The sequence below is a fragment of the Ambystoma mexicanum genome, chromosome 3q (genome assembly GCF_040938575.1).
Source record: "Ambystoma mexicanum isolate Mex_15411 chromosome 3q, UKY_AmexF1_1, whole genome shotgun sequence".
NCBI classification, from domain to species: Eukaryota; Metazoa; Chordata; class Amphibia; order Caudata; family Ambystomatidae; genus Ambystoma; species Ambystoma mexicanum.
This window is the reverse complement of record NC_090926.1, coordinates 917,877,149-917,894,634: the sequence shown is the minus strand read 5'-3', so window position 1 is coordinate 917,894,634 and position 17,486 is coordinate 917,877,149. Positions and strand designations below refer to the sequence as shown.

The following is a 17,486-nucleotide window of genomic DNA, read 5'->3' as shown; positions in this document are numbered from 1 at the left end:
GAAGATCAGGCCGTAGTCGGCCACAATAAAATGTTTCCAGGTAGGCAGGTCAGGCCTAGGCAGGAGCAGACCATGTGAAGAGGCACAAAACTGGGTTACCGATAATTTACAGAGTTGAAGGGAAGGAGGTCTAGACTGTGTTCAGCCCATCCTCAGTACCCCACTCTAGGTCTCCCTGCCTGTTATGACCAATTGCACATCTGAAAACAATACCTAGTGCCGGATTCGGTTGAGAGGTATGTGAGGAATGTGTCCATCCGCACGGGGAGTGTGTGCTCGCCTTAGGTTTTTTTAAAGTTTTGTAATTAAAATGAATGATGGGAGATCAACCTCAGAAAATGTACACGGCTAATCCGCTCACATTTTCTTCTGCTCACTGCAAAACAAACACATAGTCAAGTGTACTCCGGGAGGGACACAGCCTAGAGGCGCAGTCCTCCCTGCCACATTTAGCTGGAATGTGACCGCCATGGGTACATCAAAGCATCTCAGGAAGGGGAAAGGCAACACCTTCATCCGGCCATGGCCAGCCTAATTCAAATATCAAAAGGCCCTGTGGATCTGTCTAAAGTTCTGCTGGTGACAGCGCATACTGATGAGTTAATTAAAACAGGCATGCGATAGGCCTGAGCACAGAACTGACAGAAGGGGGCAGGACACTCACCTCTTTGATATGCAATGTGTCAACTTGAAGCTAGCTCCCACCCCTCTGTATGAAGGGCAGTGAATGGCATATCTGGGACAAATTTTACAGTAGGCAAACCCTGCTGAGAGACCCCCTTTCAGAGGGAAGAAGTGTGTGATATGAGGGAGACAGAAGTCTTTTCTCGCCATAAACTTAAAGGGAGACCTGCACTCTGATCAAAAGTCGCAGCCAGCTCAATTAACCAGAGAGACACTTTGATCCACAACAGACAGGAAGATGGGTGGGACTTAGTAGTGCATGTTGTCACCCCTTACCTTTCCTGTTGCAAAGCACTCTGGTTATGACCTCACGCATTACAGAAGATTGTTGGTGGGGACACAGGATTGGTATCTTAGGGTTGGCTAAGCTTGCACAAATCAATGGGGCCCATTTGGCTTTAGCCCCTCACTTAGCAGATAATTCGACGACTTTAAAAGGAGTAAGAAGGATGACTCATTTGGACTCTGGTTGAAGGTACAGTCTGCCTTATATCTTCCACCAGTGAAGGAAGCCCAGGATTTCCTAGAGGGAAGCAAGATCCCTCCCCTAAACATCTTCCAGCGAACAGAGTGCCCTGCTGGGTTCTGCCAGTAAGCATCCTAGGTGGGAAGTGCCAGAGAGTCTCTGAACAAAGGACAAGGCCGTTGCCTTGCAAACACTCTGCTCAACTTTGGCCCGTCCACCTTAAAGGACAACACAAGCCCTGCGAAGAAGCTAGGAGGAGTGCCACAGCAAGCATCAACCAGCGTCCATCTTTTAAGATCATTTTCGAGGCAGTTGAGCCCCCGAACCGTGACCGGCTGCGTCACTGACGGTTGTCACGCTGCAGTCACCAAACTCTCCCAAGACGCCTCGACAGGCGTTCCAGATCTGCCAGCCAGCACAGAGACAACGATTCTGGACTCTGAGCCACTGTGTACGCCAGCCTGCATCCGTCCGTCTAGCCTCGCTTCCCGAACTACCTCCCGCCTGATACACGCAGCTTTCTCCTGTCTTAAACTCTGTTGCAGGAGCTGCAAAGCGTTCTGGAACCGACTCGAAGCTGTCGAGCATCAAGATCATCTCAAGCACCAGGTACATTGTGGTTCTGTCCCACTGGTCCTTCTCTGAAGGCCCCTGGTGACATTTATGACCCCTTGCTCCCTTGCTCCCTTGGTGCTGAACCCAAATAACCTTAAACTTAAGACTGATTGCTTTACAAACTACCCTCCTATCAGTTCCCAGAGTCATCCCTTTCCTTCGTGAAACTGTTTGTCTTCTGTGTCCCTTTACAGGGTGTGTTTTATTTTATATTGTGCTAGAACTGTCTGTTGTTATAATAATAAAGTAGATATTTGTATACAACCTTGACAGGACAGTCTCTTTTATCATTGGGTAATAATAGTATTTTCGTTGTGTTGAAATTAACCAACGATCCACAACCTTGCCGAGATAAGCCTGCCATTCTGCCCACGTTACCAAAAACTGGACAAGGATGTTTATAATTTACTTGTGTTTCAAATCTGTTTGTATCCCTCCTGGCGTACTGGAGGTGTGGTGTGGGGCTGTTTGATGGTTTACAAACCGATATTCATCCCTGGACCACTGGTGCCCTGGAAGTTGATTTGTCACAGTATGGGACCCTGGAAATCTCACATCTAGAAATAAAAAAGCAGATTAAGGAACACCATAAACCTAAAACACCAAAGCGATGAGGCAACCACCTGTGAACTTTAGGGAACATGGACATTGGCTGTAGAGGGTTAAGGCTGGACTACCCACTTCCAGCAGGAGAAATTGTTTGATGTTGGAGGACAATCCTGATTATTATTATTGTTTCTTGTGGGGGACCCCAGTTTGCATTTCAGTTGGTCATAGTCCTCAAATAAGATAGTAAACCTATGATACTTGTTCTTGGCTTCCATCTTGATCCCAGATGGTCTACTGCTACAGCACCATTCAACATGCTATGCAGAGCAGAAGCCCATCCAGAAGTTCAACCAGTCCAAAAAGGGGCAGGACAGGGTATGCTACTTGCTTGCTTTCCTTCTATCTGCCCAAGGCTGTAACACCGAGGGCAGGCATCCCCAACCCATTGCCCCTGCCATGACTCAGAGCACACTGAAGTTTAGGGGTGAGTGGAGTAGGCAGGAGTCCCAGATAGGCATGGCCCCTTTCAAGGCTGAATTCACATTTAGATTTGGGGACAGATGGACACCATAATCACCGCCAAGGCATAGGGCCTGCCCTAACCCCCATCCACTGTGGGACCTTGAGGACAGAAAGCACCAAGATGTAATAACACTTTGTGTTCTCATATAGAGCTTCATGCTCGAGTCCTTCTACTTCTAAGCACTGTAATAGATGATGTTATCGCCATCAAGTATATGGTACTCTATTGATCTCGGAAGGATGAAAAGTTAAGTCGGACCTGCTGTGAAACTCAAATTTGCGATGTGCAAACTGCCTTCATGCTAGAGACTGGCACTTTACTCATGGGCTACCCACCTAGACATTGGGGTTCATTATGATTTTGGCAGTAATTCAGCAATAAATCTGCCTGATTACCACCAAACGAGATTACAGTTAGTACCACTCGGTCCCATATGCTTACTATGGGAATTACAATAGAATTGTAAACCAAAACCAAACAGTCATCATCAGGAAAAGAGAACCCAATAATACATGGAGGTTTCAAGGCACATGCAGATCTATGAGAATGGGGCATCGTCTGATTGTGAGAACTTGCAGCACTGTTGTCCATGATGCGCATGTTTTGCATAGGAGAGATTTCAATTGCTGCTGCCTGTGCTGCCTCTGCTCCTTCTGTGAGAAAACGCTGCTTACAGTGCGGCTGCATGAGCTGTGCCTCTCCTTTTCTGTATGTGAGTGAAGATTGAACCATATTCTCCCTGATAATAAGCTGGGCCTCATTACGAATTTGACGGTACATAACATTTTTGGCAGTAATACTGTTAACTGCATCTCTTGTTGGCAGTGACAGAATTAGATATCCTCCACTTTACCTCCAAAAATCTCAAACAATCAGAGGATTTACCACAGCATACCGCTTGCTGCAAATCTGAACAAAACCCCCATGGGGTCCTATTGTCTCCAAAAAGGGGGATACAGACTGCCTTATCACCACTCGTAAATTGGGACTAAATGCACCGGACTGAGTGGTGGTATTGGTAAGAGTTTGGTGATAATTCCATGGACAGTCACTGCCATAGTCGTAATGAGGCACATCATCTGTGTCTGTAAGGGAAGATTACATTGACACTACCAGTACCTTTCTGTAAATCTGACTTCAGAAATGACTGTGCCTACTATGTTGTGGATGGTAATCTTACCTTGCTGGTGTGTGCTGTATTTCTACTCTGTATGGTAGTGAAACATGCACTGCTTCTGCCTGTGTTTCGTGTGTGGTGAAAGCTCTTGCTGTGGCTGTTGTGATGTCCCCTGCCTGAATCTGGGGATAGTGTGGTGGCTATAGGGCAGGGTGCCACCCAGAGTTAGTAGATGCTGGAACCAGGTGGAGATACACAGGGGATCCCCAGACCACCCTCAATAAGTCCCCAGGGTGTGCCAGGGAATCCCCACATGAAAACATTCCAACATCCCATTGATGTATATGCAGAGAGGCAAAAGCCTCCGGCTCTCGAAGACCATGGTGTATTTCTTCCCTTGGCCCCGTAAAATCGGTCCCTCCATGATAACCAAAGACTGTTGCCTAAAATAAGAATAGCTGCCTTCCACTTCAGGGTTCAACTCTGCAAGGTTCAGAAATCAGCAGAAGCTTTAGTGACTCAATGTTACTCTTAGAAGCTGTGCGGAGTAAAAATTAAAGTTCAGATAGTGATTTTGATAAATGTATTTCCTCGGGCAGCGTGCTCGGAGAAAACTAAAATTGAAAGAAGAGTTTCTGATGCATGTAATACTTCGGCAATGCTGCCGGAGAAATTACATTAACAGGTGACACAGGGCAGCGGGCCGTGTCCCCGGCCGATACAATTTTCCCATAAACAATGATTGGGAACATGACCAGCACGGTCTATGGGTCTAGCACAGATACATTATAACACTCCCATTCTACTAATCTAGTAGCATCTTCCGTGACAAAAGCTTTTCACTGCAGAATTCTTCCCTAGTTACCATATTGCTTTACTGACTCCTTTTTCACACACTAGAGGGGCAGAGGGAGCCTCCGCAAAGTTTCATGTGGGCGAGAAGAGCAGCCCTTACATGATCAGGACCATTTTGTAATCCAACCTATAACCTCAGGCCAGGTCCCTTAAAGACCAAATGATCTCAAGCACAAGGGCGAATCCCAAACCAAACCAGCCACACTACACAGATGCCTCAGCTTCCTTAGGCTCCACCTCAGAAGGGCTACAGCATGAGTGCCAGGGGAAGGCTGGGTGAGGGAACAACTGGATAAAGTGGGAGATAGTCACCTTAAGCCTGTCAACAGGGAAGAGACCAGGCTACCTCCACACTCCTAGTTAGTAGGAGTGTTTCGGCAGGTTACACAGGCCCAGGAAAGACTCTAGGGGAAGGTGGTAGAACCAGTTGGTGCAGCTCTACTGAGGGCTAGGAAGCGTACATTAAGCTCTCATGGATAAGACTAACCCTATACAGGACGATTATCCAATGGAGGAAATTCATCCTAGCTGACACCTAAGAACTAGGGAGAGTACATCAGGGACAAGGGAAGCTGCCCAACTAGTTGAGGTTTCCAAGGACAGCAAGGCTTGGGTGACCAAATAGCCTCAGTTGCCAGACATCTCCCTTGGTCCCGACTTCGGGCGAGGAAAACCCAGCCCAGCCAAAATAACCTGAGGTAATCAGAAACAGAACCAAAGCCACACCACACTGTTCTGGGGATTGCAGGGGATAGGACTCCCTGTAGAGGTTTAGGGATACCTGGAAATATCAAAACTCAATGGCAAAGCTCAGGCTGGCCATAGAATTATACCGCCTTGTGCCACCAACTTTCAAGAAAATCAAAGGCGGAGGCTCCAGCTTCCCGAAAATGGAAGTGCAATACTGGAATGCTCTTCCCCCTGCCTTAAGTACTGAGGAATCTTACTGGCCTTTCTGTAAGGGACTAAAGACTTGCCTCTTTGCCTAACAAGAGTTCTTATGATCTGCACTTTGCTGAAATACCGAATACGTGCGGTAACCTGTCTCTCTTCTAGTATGAGTGTTTCTGCTTCTGCGTGTAACTGGTTCCAGTACAGCGCCCTGATGCCCTAGGATTGTATAGGCGCTTTAGAAATGTAAAAAATAAATAATTGTGGGTTTCTGACCAAGCCATAGAGGTAGGCCGCTTCAGAGACTTGGAAAAGACATATACTTATCCCCTTCTTGGAGACCCTAGGATGTTAGAGAGACTTTGGACTGCTGGATTGGCGATTCCTGTGGTGTATGTGCCCCCCCTTTATTTCACCCTGCTGGGTTCAGAAATCCCAGGGTGAATGTGAGAAGCAAACGTCCACAGAACCCTATTGCTGCAGTAATGCCATCTTTTGTTTTGCCCCCTTCTGAGCCTACTTAGCACTGTAGTGAAACCAGGTTTAGTTGTGTCCTTCCCCCACATCTAGTCTTAATATCCCGATCCTCACCTACCAGACACATTACATCAGTTAGGTGACACTAAAGCTCTGACAACTAGAATAACAACTTGTCGTGTGTCCACTCGGTTCACTGGTGACTCTGTCCATTCAGTGTGAATAAAGTGTGCCGTCTAGCTGTCCATGTTGTAACTGTTCTGGACCAGTGAAGCTTACATTGCTTCGGACAAAGCTGTACGTACTCCTTGTGTGCAGGAAGTTTGTACTGCTGCTTCCGTAGCTGTCCTGCTTATTAAAAACGCGTTTCTGCACCTGTTGCATGTGGGAGTGTGGTAAGGTTTCACTGATATTGTCATGTTGTCCATCTCTGTGGGATGAGCGGGTATTGCCAATACAAACCACAGTACATGTTCTGCGAATAAAGCATGTGCTGCTGAGGCTGGTGCCATTATTTTTGGTTATTTGTGTCTCACTCTAGACACTCATAAAACCGTTCAACACCCAGTACGGCCACTCACAAGATTTGTTATGAGTTGTGTTTCTTGGGGGATAGAGGGGTAACGTGACCCAATTGCTTTTTCCTGAATGGGGCCTCCAGAAAAATAGTTTAAAGACCACTGTTTTATGACTATTTTACCACATACATGGACTTAAATTAGCCACTACTCAAGTCAGTGAAACCCATGTCATTGGGGCTCAGTTAGAAGTTTGCCGGTATCCTGGCGGTAATACTGCCAGGATACCGGCAAATGGTGATACTGTTACCGGGGCCTGATCTGCCAGTATTATCGATTAGAGGTGCCAGCAGCGGTAAATTAATCCCCATTCCATGGAGTCAATAGGACTCTATGGCGGGATTAGCCGTATTACTGGCACCAGTAATACCAGCAGTTTTTTTGTAGGTTGGGTACCTGAATTAACTCCAGCTCTTGGCTGGAGGTAAATCAGGCCACCCCACTTTCAAAGTTGTAGTTTGGCAGTGCGGGAAAAGCGGTGGTAATGGAATTACCACCACTTTTTTCCTGCAATGCCAAACTTGTTATGAACCCCATTGTCTCCTAAAGGATGCAAGGCATCCTTCAGAATGCACTCAGCAGATTGCAGTTTGCAGCAGACATGTTCACTCACTGAACTATTTGACCAACTATAAAATGTTTAGTTCATCTTCCAACACTATTGGTTACAGCAGGATCCCTCTAAGGTATTGATGTTGCTATGCCATATATATGTAACTTCATGGCTCTTGCGGCGTGCGTAGGCTGAAAGTACCCTTTTGAAGCGTCTCTTTCTCTAACGTTACCATTCTGTATCTCAATGTGTTTTTAGGATCCAGAAGCTACCACGACTTCTGGTTGCATCGTCTGATGGACACCTCTACATCTATAACTTGGACCCTCAGGATGGAGGAGAATGTGTCCTGATCAAGAAACACAGGTAGTTGTTTACCTGATTATATAAAGGTATATTTTGAGGTATTGTACCTGGCTCTCTGCCTTAAAATTGCCTTAGAATTATCGTTTTTAAGGAGCCAACCCTTGTTTGAAGAAATATGTTCTTTAACCTGCAGACATGCTCACACATGGTAAAGTAAACACTTCTGGTTTCTTTAGCACAGACATCCTTGAGAGTTGCTTTTGTGTATGTGGTTCCATAACTCTACTTCATAGAGGCTCTGGAATATGACGTCTGTGGGATTCCAGAGAGACGGTTGGGGGAACTGAGAGAAGGAAAATAGTTGTGCTGTGCCCCTGTTGGCGGTCCCCGAATAAACCCACTTGAACCTCACCTTGTGTCAGTGCCATGCATCCACGACACAATTTGGAGACGTGGTGGTGAGCGGAGGATCGTGACAGCCATTTGCAGGCGTACAGCATTGCTCTCCTGCCCGACCAATGTCCACGGCTCTGCGGAAAGAACACCGGCAGAGGAAATAGAAGGTAAGTGCTCCTGTGCCCCGGCAGCCGTGGCTCACAAAAGGTTTAGGAAAGGCTCCAGGACCAATTGGTGTGTGAGCCGCTCCCAGCGTGAGCACACATTAGCAGATCGAGGCACACAAACAATGTGCATTTAGAGGAAAGTATCTTACGCCTGACAGCACCACTGAAAAGATACATTGTGAGGTCACAATACGACCAGGGAATCCAGAGGCAGTACACCAGAAGCCCTCTGTCGGGCATTATGACGAGCCATGGAGAAACTGATGCAGAACAAAGGATTGCTACAGGGATAGTAGAGCACAGCAAGGGAAGAAAGGCTTGGCTAGCTCACCCTTGAAAACGTGTAAAGGCTATCATAGACCATTATACATTGTGATAAGCCCACAAAAAAAATGAAAGAAATAAAAAATATATAAATGGGTACAGAGGGTGACAAAGCGACACCAGTGAGAAAAAACAATGTGCACAATATGCAGAACGTTTCACATCCCTCCCTTTTTCTTGCCACCCCAGGTGAACCCCCAAATCCATGGGAACAATGGTCAGACTTCTTTCAAGTGTATTTATGAGCAATTGGAGGGGCAATATTTAGCGATGACCAAAGAGAAACGTCCCCCCTAAATTGACTTGGTAGTGAAGGCCTACACATATTTCGCACACTGCCAGACGTCATTCAGGAAGGTTCTGGCGACTCCGCAACCACTTCATCAAAGAAATATGAAATAGCTGTAGCCAAATTGGAGCGACACTTCAGTAACAAAACTAATGCAGTGTTGGAACGATATTTTTTCTCAAGGAAGCAAAACTAGGGTGAGACTAGGGTGAGTCTGTAGACAATGACACCACTGCCTTAAGAGGATAAATTGCAACCTGTAAATTCACTAGTATAGCTGAGGAATACATAAGGGACCAGCTTGTGCTTCATACCGCAGACCCGCATACTCAGCAACACCTATGGCAAGTGAAAGATACAACTCTCAGTCAAAGATAGACATTGCCAGGACAATAGAGTTAGGAAATACGTATATAAAAGCTGTTCAGCGGGACGAATATCAATCCCGAGATTGTACAGTCCATCACAGATATTGATGGAGAGGAAATCGACATAGCACTAGTCAGGAAGGGCCAGAAATCCACAAGAATGAAGATTAATTGGAGGAAGATGCAAACAGAGCTAGCAGCCGCCCTACATCCAGGTGTTTCCGATGCAGCCGCTCCAGACATGCTGAGGGTGAGAAAGATTGCCCTGCAATCTTCTGCAGAATGTTTCAAATGTGGTCTACTGGGACATTATGGACGGGTTTGCAGAAACTCACGAGGAAGAAACCTGAGAAAGGGAACCATCAAAGCCTTGGAGGAGATAGGTGGACCAAAGAGTTTACTCACCATCATCCAAACCGAGGATAACCCAGAGTACATTTTGTCAGTAAACAACAACATTAAGAAGGGTCCATGGGAACATCTGGAAATAAATGGACACACATTAAACATGATGATTGATACAGGCTCTCCCTATACCATGGTAGACAATGGCACCTATACGAATATCTTGGGCAAAGATCCAAGGAAACTCAGATCAACAAATGTTAAAGCAGTTGGCTACGGCAAAAGCCCCATCACCATCCTGGGCAACCAATGTCTCCATCCAAAGTTTAGAGATAGGACTGTCTATTGCAAACTATATGTGTCAAACAATGGATCCTCCATAGTAGAGTGGGAAGAACAATCCATGTTGCACAGCAGAATACAGGAGAAGTCAAGGCCATGTTGAGTGTTACTGTACACGTAAATGTTTCTAGATGTATTTACCAAAACTGTGGGAAGACTTAAAGGTTTCCAACATTGAATTGTGCAAAACCCAAAGTGTGCAGCATACCTGTTGGAACCAAGAATGCCCTACAGATCGAACTAACTAGGCTGTACAGCAAAGACATCATTGAACCTATTGAGTCGTCCGAATGGTTGATCCCCATTGTCATTGTTCGGATCCAGACAACAGCATTAGGATGTGTGTAGATTTAAGAAACCTCAATGCTAACATATAGGTGGACAAGCATCCTCGTCCCAACATAAACTAAATGCTATTGACAAACCTGCAAACACAACTCTCGCCCTTTCGTCAGCATACCGTCAGATCGTCCTGGAAGAAGAATCGAGACACCCGAAATCTTTTGTAATACCATTGGGGGCATTCAGGTTTAGACGCACGCCATTCGGGTTGATATCCACAGTGGCTTATTATCAATGGGTGATGCACCAGATATTCGGGAGCCTAGACAGTGTTTACTTTTTCCAGGACAACATATTGATTGCAGCAATGTCAGTAGAAGAACACGACGAAAACTGTTAGAGGGCTTACCTTAAAGCTGGATAATTTTAAAATTAAAGTGATTGAAGTAAACTCTTTGGGCCATGTAATTACACAGGATGGAATTAAACCCAAAGCAGAGCAGTTAGAGACAACATCTAAAGTGTCTCCACCTTTAAACAACCATCAATTGCGCTAATTTTTGGGTATGGCAGATTCAGGACAGAAATGACGTGACCATCACTTTTGCCTCCCGATGTTAGGGAGAATTCTCTCTTTAGGCTGAATTTCCTAACCTAGTGAGTCCCCCAGCAGCTTTGCTGGATTTCTGGAGTTTGTTTTTTTCTCCTGCCAAGAGTGAGACTCTTTTTCTCCCACTCTTGGACATGATTTATGGTGTTCCTTTGACTGCTAATGTGTTTTATGGGCTGTGGGGTCCTTTACTCCATAGGGTCTCATGTGTTTTTTTTCTATGTGTGTTACACAGCACCCTCCGTGCAGTAACACAGGGGTGTCATAGTGACACCCCACCATAGACTCCATACCCTGGGACTGACTACTGTCTCCCAGGGCATGTAAAGTCACCATTGGGTTTACTAGTCTCAAATTATTAACAGAAACCAGTACAAATCATCATATTGTGGACATACTGGTCGGGGCAATTCGATTGCCCCGGGGTCTGTTAGTCGAGGGGGCACGTCTCCGTCCCCCCTGTTCCAGTTTTGGCGGGTAGCAGTGCATACTACTTTTTATATTCGACCGCAAATATTTTCCTATGGGATTTTCCCATTGTTCGAGGCTACCAACTTTAATTATTTAATTCTCATAGCCTCGAACATACCACCGGGTTGTTTATTTACTATTAATTTGCCGGTTGGTATTTTTTGCCAGGACTCGATTCTAAAATGGCGTTTGTGTTCTCTTCTGTGACTCCAACCCAAGTCGAGCCCTTTGTTCCACTTTTTGACGGGCTTCTCCACAGAAGCCTCCAAAAGTGGTGCCACTCTGTCTGGGTACCACAGGGGGTGTGGGAGGGGGTTTAGGCACCCTGGACTGAGTTACCTTGGTAACTCAAGTCGCACTCTTGTGTGATTGGCCCAAGTGGTGAGCCGGCCGGCTCACCACTTAGCATGTTTGATTGACATCTAGGCTAAGTAAATGGGGGTGTGCTGCATAAAAGCAGGGCTTTGGGGACTGGAACTTCAGAGGTCGCCACAGGGCCTGAGAATCCGATGAGGGAGAAGCTGAGCCGACCTACCACGACGACACCACTGGTGGATCCCTGTAGAACCGACTCACCACTTCCCGACGACAGAGAAGATCTCCCGGCTGGAGAGGCTTCTTCCCCTGACTGGTGGGCACAACCAGTTTACCTTCTTCTCTTCGCACCCCAGACCGGCTTGTGGTCGAATTGCCCGTGCCAAGCACCCCGGCAACCGGATAGCCACTTACCACTGGACCGCGAATAAAAGGACCGCTCCTTTTAACTGAGAATTCCGGGGCTGGTTTCTTCCCTGGCAGTTCAACGGACTCCTGTCTTCCTCCCCGACGAGATCCTCTCTTCCCCCGGACGAAGCACCGACTTGCATTCACTGCCAGGAACAACTGCCCCCGCTGGAATATTCTCACCACTTTAAGGTACCGTGTCCGCCAGGCCTCCCTTTCTAACGATTGCTACAAGGTAATAATAACCCCTTAACCTTCTGGACTGGGCTGGCCGCCTTGACCCTCTAACTGGTCCCTTTCTTTGGTCCAACTCTTTTTGAACCTTTACAAGACTCTTGTGCACTGCAACCGTGTGACCTTGGACACATTTCGTTTTGGTCCCCTTAAAGTGGATCCGGCCTACTGACTCAAACTCACAGTGTTACTTTGCCTTCCTCTCTTGTGTTTGTGAAAAAGTGTTGGGATCTGTTTCAATTAATTCTCTGCCCTTTAAAACGAATTATTAGAGCGCCATCTACGTTAAGCGCTCACCGCTGTCTGAAAATAAGTGGGGCTTTACTTAAGACTTGTCTAATATTCTTCTAAGGGAGTGTATATCTTTTAGTGACCATGTTTTTGAATTGCTTACTATTAGTGCCTGTGTGTTTTTCTAGATGTGGTTTTAAATAAATAATTATATCTCTTTTACACCAAGCCCTGGTCAGTGTTTACTTGTTCTACTGTGTTCTTTTGACCTATTGTGAATACTCTGTATACTGCCTAACTCTTCTTGAGGGAAGTCTGACTGCTCAGCCTTAGTTACCAAGTGAATCTGTGTGGTACAGACTGCTACCAAGTGGGTTTACTGCCAAACACCTGTAGTCTTAAATCTTTTGCAGTGGTCCCAGAGGGAACTGCACAGGTTTCTGCCTAACACCCGAGTATTGAATGAAGCAGAGCAAAATTATTGGACGATTGAGAGAGAAGCTTTGGGAATATATTGGGCACTGCAAGACACTCATTTGGGGCGTACCAGTAACAATCATGACTGATCACAAACCTCTTGTCCATATCATCTGTTCTTCCAAGTCACTTTCAACTTCACCAAGGATCAACTGGTGGTTAGTGGATATAATGCAATACAATGTCAAGGTAATGTACATTCCTGGCCACAAGAATGTTGTGGCAGACTGCTTGTCAAGATTGCCATGGAGAGATGCCAGTGAAGAACAACAAAGAGACACAATTGAAAAATGTGTTATAGCAAAAATCCAACCAGCCCTCTCGAAAGAGGAATGGAAAGAGGCTGGGGAAGGAAGATGAGGAGATGACATGGCTACAACACATGATTCTGGAGGGATAGAAAGAAGAAAAAAAAGATTTGCAGGACTATGCACAAGTGTGCGACAAGATAAGTGTAAATGGCGGATGTCTGCTCAGAGCAGAGAGTTTAATCCCTCGGTGTGTCTTCGCGACAGAATACTAGAACTTGCCCATGAAGGCAATCTAGAGAAGAACCTTTAACAACGCTTAAGAGAGAAATACTGGTGGCCAAGTATGATGAAAGAGGCAGATGATTTGGTGAAGACATGCCAGGCTTGTGCCAACAGCGACAAGTCAAAGCAACTGCATATGTCTCCACTTATGCCAATAAAAATACCGAACATTGTTGGCCCATTTGTGACTCAAAGGAACTATAAAGTATTCATCATCTGTCTTATGGATTCCACATCCAAATGGGTAGAATACGGAGTTGTGGAAGACATTGTCACCACCAGAAAAGTTATTCAATTTTTGGAGCTGGTATTCAACAGAGAGGCATACCCAGAAGATATCTTAACAGACAATTTGTGTCAGAAGAGATGCAAGTTTTTCTAAGAGAAAGGTGTATTAACCATAGACATACCTCACTCTATCATCCTATGGAGAATGGCCTCGTTGAGCGTATGAATGGTGTCATCTAGAATACTGTACAGTTCTCCAGCATGGGGTCTGGCATGGATTCACATGCTGATGAATATTCCCTGTCGTCAGGCCGGGAATCCTCGGTATAGAAAAAATCAGTATCAGTTTTGTTTCTGATCTGTCTTTCTTAGTAGTAACCAATCACTGGTCATACTGCCCCCAGCCAATTACTGCCCTCTCCCTAAGCACTGCCTCTGGCAGCCATCCTCAGATTTTTACCGCACTTTCAAGTGTTGGGAGGCCTTGTGCTGTAGCTCTCGAGCTTTTGCTGCGTTTTCGCGCTTTTTCGGGAGATTTTTCTCATTTTTCGGTTAAATAGAGCCTCAAGCTCCAGCGTTTCTACATCCGATCAACGGGATCCATTTTGCAGTTTTCTACGCCCCTCAAGGGTGAAGATTTCGTCGAGTTACGCTTTTGGAGGATTCAAGAAGTTCTGAGGCCTACCCCGGACATGGCCCAGGAGAAAGGGAGCTCGACGCCCGGGAAGCTGTTCAGGACCTGCCCTGTATGCCAGCTTCAGAATGTTTTCAAGGAGGACGAGCATTCGTTATGCCTCTACTGTCTCCATGAGGACAAGACGCACATGGAGAAGGACTGTGCGTTTTGTGGGAACATGTCGGAGCGGACCATGAAGGATCGCCACCTCCGTCTCGCCAACTGGCTGGAAGGGAAGAGCCCGTCAGGCGAGAAGAAGAAAAAGAAGTCCGAGCGGTCTTCTAAGTCCTGTGAGGGCGCCCCAGCGACGGTGGCCCAACAAAAGGCCAAGCACTGCAAGTCCGCGGGCACCGGGAGCGCCGAACGGTTGGGCTCCTTGGCTGCCAGGCAGGGCGCATCCTCCCCGGCGCCATCAACCACGAGCCAAATCTCTGGTTTGGGTAAGAGGAAGTCCGAGAACCCGGCGAAGCTTCTGGAGAGGCCCCGGTCGATCTCGAAGATTCCGGCAGAGGGGGAGCGAGGCTCGGACCCTCCCCCGAAGGTGAAGGCCCCAGGCTTACAGAAGGTGACGATGGCCTTAATTCACCCTGCAAGACCTCGATTGAGGATGTTGCAGCGGCCCTGGCTCAGCCTGTGGAGGCTACGCCAGTGGAGGCGACCTAAGGACCCAGAGTCTCCCTGTGACCACGATTGAGAAGACCCCCACAAAGTCCTCGTTGGAAAAGGTGGGGGAGGGGCAGGTGGCCATCGTGGATATGGACACGACCTCTGAAGAAGAGCTCATCGAAGTCGTGGAAGAGGCCCAGCCCATCGGGAGGGATCCCCACGAGGGCGACGACGAGAGCGACGGTGTCACCGACGAGGTTCCTCAAGAGCCCTCGCGCCCATCGTTTCCGGTGCCGCAGGACTCTCCGGTGGCCATTTTGTCAGCGATTCAGTCCTTATGCTCAGAGAGAAGGACAAGGTTGCCCCTCCCCCCGACAGAGGTACCTGAGCCAGACCCGACGGGGGAACCGGAGCCGGGACCTTTGGAAAGTCCACTGCATAAGAAGAGGAGGATGCATCCTACGCCACCTCTCCCACCTCTGCGGCCTGCTCTGCCTTCCCCCCCGTTCTACTACCCACGGGGATGATACAGGCATGGACACGGCTATGATAGGTACAGATGACGATGGAGGCGACGACGGGACGTGTCCCCCGTCGCCCCCTGCTTGGGCGTCCCCGCCCGACGAGATTGGATCCTTTCATGTCATGATTTCCAGGGCATCCGAGCTCTTCCAGCTCTGCCTAGAAGAGAAGAAGAAGGAAGGGTTCCTTTACCAACGGCGCAAGGCTAAAAGGAAGACGGTTCTCGCCGTACCACTTCTTGATGACATATGGGATGAGGGGCTCGCCCTCCTCAAGAACCCTGCCACGGCGCCGGCAAAGAGGGACCGGTACGAGAAGAAGTACCGGTTCCCCGACGCTGCCCCCTTGTGCCTTTGGGTGCAACCTACCCTGGATTCGGTCGTCTCGGCGGCGGCAAAGAAGAAAGCTGGGGGGGCATCGGCCTCGACATCAACTTCCCCGCCGGACGGCGAGGGCAGGAAGCTGGACACGATGGGACGACGGGTCATCTCATCCGCAGCGATGACTATCAAGGCGTCCAACGCCCTGGCTATCTTAGCCCGCTACGACAGGGAGTTGTGGTTCAAAATCACCCCTCTGTTGGACTTCCTTCCGGACGCCAAAAGGGCTGAGGCCCTTGAAATACTACAGGAAGGTGAGATTGCTTCGGACCACGCTATCACGGTGGCAACGGACATCGCCGACACCTGTTTCCGTCAGTTGGGCAACGGCATTTGCCTGAGACGACAAGGATGGCTCAAGGCGACGGATTTCCGCCAGGACGTACAAACCAAGGTTTTGGACATGCCCTTCGACGGGAACAACCTGTTTGGGAAGGCGGTTGATGAGTCCCTTCAGGCCATCAAGACCGACACAGAGACTACCTGGGCACTGGGAGTGCTCCAACGACGACGGCCGTCCTTTCGGAGCTCCAGAGCCAGACAAGGTTCCTCCAAGGGATCCGGCAGTGGCTCCTCCATGTACCGCCAAGCGGCAAGTTCTTCGTCCGAGGAAGCCTACAGGGGACGCGGCAAGTCAGGTGGTGCCAGTCATCGTCGACAGGGAGGTCAAGGAGGCAAGGCGGCCTCCAAACAAGATTGAACCGACCGTGGGGTCGGGCCCCCACCGAAGCACCCCGGTGGGAGGCCGGCTGGCGAGGTTCGTCAGCGTGTGGGAGTCCATCTCCACCGACCATTGGGTGCTGGATGCCCTGGCCCAAGGGCACGCCCTCGAGTTCCAGAAGAAGTGCCCTCGCGTTCCACCCGTGGCCCGGAAGGAAAATCACGTCCCTCAACTACTGTTGGAAGTAAGGGCGATGCTCAAGAAAGGTGCCATCGAGCTTGTCCCAAAGAGGCTTCGGGGCTTCGGAGTTTACTCAAGGTACTTCCTCGTAAAAAAGAAGACAGGAGGATGGCGCCCCATCCTGGACTTGCGACGATGGAACAAGTACATCAAGGCACAGAAGTTCCGGATGGTCACCCTCCAGCACGTGCTGGGACAGCTGGAAGAGGGCGATTTCCTGTCGTTGTTGGACTTGGAGGATGCGTACTTCCACATCCCCATTCTAAAAAGACATTTAAAGTTCCTCAGGTTCGTGGTCCAAAGGCGGCACTACTGAAAGGGGCCCCTAAGGGTCCATCGTGCTATGGAAACAAGGCAATAACCATACACGAAAAGATGCGCCAGACACGAGGTTCAAATTCCCAATGCTAGGGTTTATTGCAAGCAAAAATAGTATCAATTGGCCAATTCTGATCTCACGCCCCGCGACGTGAGTTTCCTAGACCTCGAGGGACGCAAGAGAGAGAATTACGTGCATTAGTTACATATATACAAAATGCAAATCATACAATCAGCAATGTCATGTTTAACACCCCTCTTTATTAAGTTCCTTTGAACTCGGGATGACGATGGACATATCCGACGAGTATGACGATTATGACACTTTCGATGTCTATTCTAGTAACAATGTGCAATTAGAAAGTGCGGTGGCATCTTTTAGTTGTTGAACAGAACACAGTGGTTCTGTTCTTGGAAGCAAGCTGCACACGGGGGAAGAGCCACATTCC

The 17,486-nt window shown here is 48.0% G+C and overlaps 1 protein-coding gene across 4 annotated transcripts in view; it reads left to right on the top strand.

Moving 5' to 3' along the window:
• The window catches only part of WIPI1 (WD repeat domain, phosphoinositide interacting 1), a 951,231-nt gene that overhangs the window by 602,357 nt on the left and 331,388 nt on the right, over positions 1-17,486 (top strand). For all 4 annotated transcript variants that reach the window (XM_069655068.1, XM_069655067.1, XM_069655070.1 and 1 more), the window contains exon 10: positions 7,567-7,674. In XM_069655068.1, coding sequence (XP_069511169.1) covers positions 7,567-7,674 — 108 coding nt within the window. The remainder of the gene's footprint in view (positions 1-7,566; positions 7,675-17,486) is intronic.